General features: G+C 33.3%; 1 protein-coding gene across 1 annotated transcript in view; it reads left to right on the top strand.

Moving 5' to 3' along the window:
* Positions 1-252: 252 nt before the first annotated feature.
* The window catches only part of LOC140330564 (uncharacterized), a gene marked incomplete at its 3' end in the record, with an annotated part of 25,258 nt that continues 20,649 nt past the window's right edge, over positions 253-4,861 (top strand). The window contains exons 1-5 of the mRNA XM_072410807.1: positions 253-329; positions 1,095-1,124; positions 2,969-3,170; positions 3,917-3,973; positions 4,476-4,641. Coding sequence (XP_072266908.1) covers positions 305-329; positions 1,095-1,124; positions 2,969-3,170; positions 3,917-3,973; positions 4,476-4,641 — 480 coding nt within the window. The remainder of the gene's footprint in view (positions 330-1,094; positions 1,125-2,968; positions 3,171-3,916; positions 3,974-4,475; positions 4,642-4,861) is intronic.

The following is a 4,861-nucleotide window of genomic DNA, read 5'->3' as shown; positions in this document are numbered from 1 at the left end:
AGGCAAAGTCATCAGATGAGATACATAATCCCGTTTTACCCCCTTACAAGAAACATGGACTGAGAACATATTTATTCCTAATATGTATTTGTTTCCTTATTTATCTTGTTTATCTTATGTAGCCATTTCAAAAATAGGTGTCAGAATTTACTACACTGATTAAGTCAAGAGAAGTCAAGTGCAAACCTGCAGGGCAAAACATATTTGTTAAGTAATTAACAGGTTTTATAATATCTCCTTTACTGACTTCAAGATTAGTATGTATGAAGTATAAAAAGGCACTAGCCTTAAAGTAAGTGCAAAAATGTCCAAGCTCATTCTCCTCATCGGTAAGTGTATAATTATGCAATTCCTGATACAGTGAAGTGGAATGGAAACTAAAGAAAACCAAGACAAGATTGTTAGTTTTAGTACTGTTTTATATAAATTAGGCTATATATAATTAGTATGTGGCAAATTTAGTTAAATATACAAACTTATTCAATGCATAGTGTAGTAACCCAAGTAGACCAATTACTAATTATACCATGGCTGTTCTGAAATTATGAAAGGGGAAATCTAATTTGAACTCTATAACAATAATATTCTTTGAAGCAGAGCTATATATAGTAATTTTCCCCAAAAATATTGCATTCAAATGAAAGTAAACACAGCATACTTTCATATTATGAACACTTGTCTATGTACCTCCTTGTCACCACTGACATAGTAATAGACATAATATTCAACCTCTGGAATTTTTTGACTGCATTAAGCACTGGAGGTTAATTTCTTTCTAATAGATGTTCAGATGCCAATTTACACGTAAATGACAGACAATTTACTGCACAAAAGGGATTTCTGAATAGTGATAATGAAGCATGACTTCAGCCTTACTAAACTGCAAAATTCACCCTTTAGTTTCCCTTAACAGCCTTAGTTACCCTGGGCTCCATAGATGCTGCAAAGGCTGTTATGGTTATTGCTGCACCACTTGTTTCACTTTAATAGCTGTAATAAATAGCCTTTTTTTCCAAGTGTCATTCTAATGGCTAATTTCACTGTTAATTATAGTCAAATGTATACTGTAAATTATATTTTTTTATTCTTCATAGGGTTTGCACTGGCGTTAAGTGCGCACCTAGGTAAGTTACAAATTGAAAACCAAACAATATATTAGTAAGTAAAGCAAAAAATATAATAATATTATAGTTTACTAAGCAGGTAAAGCAAGCTATATAATTTTATGGTCTGTTTAATTTATATTTTTATCATTTTTAATTACCTTATATTTAAAACTGTATTTTAACAGTTAACAATTCAAAATGGTTAAACAAGTTAAAACATTTATAATAAGAAAGCCTACAACTGTCTGCAATTGTTGTGGCCGCCTCTGTTAATTTACTAATTAGTACATAGAAACCCAGTCATTGACATCTCATATAAGCTTAACATAATAATATTATCTTATTATTTGTTTTCAGTTTTTTTTTTAAATCTGCAACTTTTACTAAAATAATTTCTGGTGACCCTTCCATGTACATCCCAATTCTGGTACTTTAACAGGAAAATAGGAAAATAATTTATACGTTTGCAAAGGCTTTTCTTTTGGTTTGTTTAATGACTCACTAAAAGGAAAAAAAAATAAAGAATATATGTAACAAAACAGAAACAAAATCAGCAGCAAAATATTACAATAGAAGGGGGGGGGGGGGGGGAAAGAAGATAATTTGTTTTGCTGTTGTACTTTGTTGTGTTTGGAAGAGATAGGGCTGGGATTACAACATACATTTAAAATATTTTAAGTTTTTCTGGCATGTGTGTTTTCATAAAGGGAAGGTGGCTAACTAAATTGGATTCAGTTCATTCTTTCTTTTGAGCATCCCATTACTACTGATCTTCTGCAACAACTTGCATGCACTCTAGCAATGGCTGTATGGCATTACTTAGGGTGTGTTTCCTGATGATCACAGCAGTGGACCATTACCTGCACAATTTGTGTTGGAAGATCCACTTGCTATCTCCACCAGAAGCCTGTGTAACAGGGTGAAAATGCAGTAGCACAGTTGAGAGACAAGAGCACCCTATACCAGAATGTGCCTAAAATAGACTTATGGCAGGATCACTAGTTTTTTTTAAATGAAGATTGCAGAAATATAAATATTGAAAAGTACTTTTTAAATTACATTTACGTGTTAATAATTTTAATATGCTTTAAATGCTCTGTTTTTAAAGCAAGAAATAAAACATTTCCTCATTCATTCCCTTGTGGGAATCTTCCAGGTTAATGTGTTTCAATGGCAGTAATTTAATCCTACCAGGGAATGTTTGAGGGAATGTCAGATTCCCTATTTTACAAATAGAGCCCCGGGACATTGCAGTCAAAGAAAGTGTGGATTTGTTATTTGTGTTTTATTTTCACAGCCACTTTTCTAAAATTTTACAGAACTTTAAAAGTAAGGAAAGAGCGCTACCTGCTGACTGAAAGTGGCAACTAAAAAAAGTTTGGTTAGCAATAATTCAATCTATTTTATTGAAGATCCACTGATTGATTGACTGATCATTTTGTTTGCTATTCAGAAGCCACAAAACACTGCACTCATGTATCATATACTCATGTATCATATACTCTACACTTCTGGTAATATAGTCACGGGTTTACTTGGATTTTTTTTAGAGTTTTTCAATAAAACATTTAATTATTGTCCGTTGTCTTACAGACCTAAATTTACTTGATTGCCAAAAAAAGGTACCTGTGCAAAGAGCGCAGACTATGAATACAATTTTATAAATCCATACTCACAGTAAAAGCATTAGAAATTGGACTAACGTGGATTATACAAATCCTACCAAGTCATGTTCAAGATTTTGTTCTTGTTAGAACAAGTCAGGAACCAGGAAAATCAGAAATGCTTTTAGAGGTTTGAAAGTCTTTTAAGACCAAACAAAATTCACACTAACTATTTATTTTTTCCATTTGTAAACACAGGCTCTGCTTACCAGTTAACATGTTACATCAGCAACTCAGCACAGTACAGACCCGGACTTGGAAGATTTAAGGTTGATAATATTGACCCATGCCTCTGTACTCACCTTATCTATGCCTTTGCTGGAATGTCCAACAATGAAATCACAACTTTGGAATGGAGTGATGTGAATCAATATGAAGCTTTACAAAATCTAAAGAAGAGGTAAGTGTGTGACTAAGTAATCTTTTACCTGAAGAAACACATTAAAATGGAACTAAACCAATGTTTCTCACCTATCTGCTTTCCATCAGGGCACTGCCAACTCCCTTTCTTCTTCTTTGGCCTTCTTAATTGGCCGTGTTGAGATGAGTTCATTCATCATCAGCACACGCAAGGGAGGCAGGCAGGTATGCGCCCGTCTCTTTCTGCAATAAAACCTGTCTGATCAATTATTCTGTAAATTGGGAATTAAGTTCCACTTTAAATCCATGTAGCATAGGAGAGAAAAGCACAGTAGTATAGATGGAATGCAATGGCATCTTTAATCGTGTCTGTGTTTCTTTTGACTCAACTGCACAATGTGATTATTTATGTGAATGGTTGCTAGCAGCAACTTTTTCTTCTTTACTTTACTGATGTAATGATTAAAAGGAAAATCTCCATTTTATATTGTTTAAATTATTAGTTTTCATCAAATATGTAGAGAAGGTAACTTGGCAAATGTACAACCAACCCTGTGATGATGGACTCTGCATAATATGTTAGCATTATATAAATACATGTGTGTACATATACTGTGCTTTAATGTGACAGTAAGTGAACACAGGGTATCTTTGTTTTGCATTACATAGAAGATTTTATAACTCTCTAATTATAAATGCACTGTTTGTGGTTTCCTTGGTATCACATATTTAAAAATGTATGAATGTTGGTTTGACAAATAAACTTTCATTACCTTCTTTTATCAGGAACAGGAATTTGAAAACGTTAATATCTATTGGAGGATGGAATTTTGGAACTGCACCGTAAGTACAGATTAATAAAGGCTATACTTTTTTATTTCTTACATTGAAGAAGATGTAAAAAAACAGAATACCCTGGCAACTTCTTGAAGCTCTGATTACCAACAGGTAGACCTGCCAATAATAAATTCTGGTGCTGTTAACATCAATTTGCAAGTTTTGGATGTTCCCACTCACCATGAGGTGCCTATTTTTTTTGCTGCATAGTGAATAATACCTAATAGAAAAAAAATTTAAATGGAGAAAGGGGCCTGCCCACCCTAGAAGAAAGTTTCATTAGCAAGGGCGTGTCCTCTCTCTGCCCAAGAGGACACTCCTCTTTGGAGTTCATCAGAAATATATGAAAGTGTTACATGCTTTGATTCCATAAGATCTAGCAAAACGGTAGCTAATGTTGGTGGGGTTGCCCTTTAAATATGGAAAATGTAGAATGAATTGTAATACTATCCTGATTGTAATAAGTGTTCCTGTCTTTTCATTATTTGCCTTTTTTTTCACTGCACAGTTTCTCTTCCATGGTCTCAACATTCAAAAACCGTGAAATGTTTATTGAATCTGTGATTCCGTTTCTGCGAAAGTATGACTTTGATGGTCTGGATTTAGATTGGGAATACCCTGGTACCAGAGGTAGCCCTCCACAAGACAAACACCTTTTTACTCTTCTAGTCCAGGTAGGCTGGTAAAAAATCAGGAGTCTAGGGATCATCACAAATGATAAAACATATCAAAATTATGCACTGTAGATTATACATTATTCAGACTGGTAGACAGATTTTAAAACAAAGTTTTGTGCCTTTTAAAGTTTCAAACAAAAAACATTGGTTTTACAAAGAATTATGTTAGCCGAAAAAAATAGACAAATATTTATTTATAAATATTTTTAAATAAATA

This window comes from Pyxicephalus adspersus, chromosome 1 (genome assembly GCF_032062135.1).
Source record: "Pyxicephalus adspersus chromosome 1, UCB_Pads_2.0, whole genome shotgun sequence".
NCBI lineage: Eukaryota > Metazoa > Chordata > Amphibia > Anura > Pyxicephalidae > Pyxicephalus > Pyxicephalus adspersus.
Note: the sequence above shows the minus strand (reverse complement) of the source record. Positions and strands in the feature narration are given on the sequence as shown.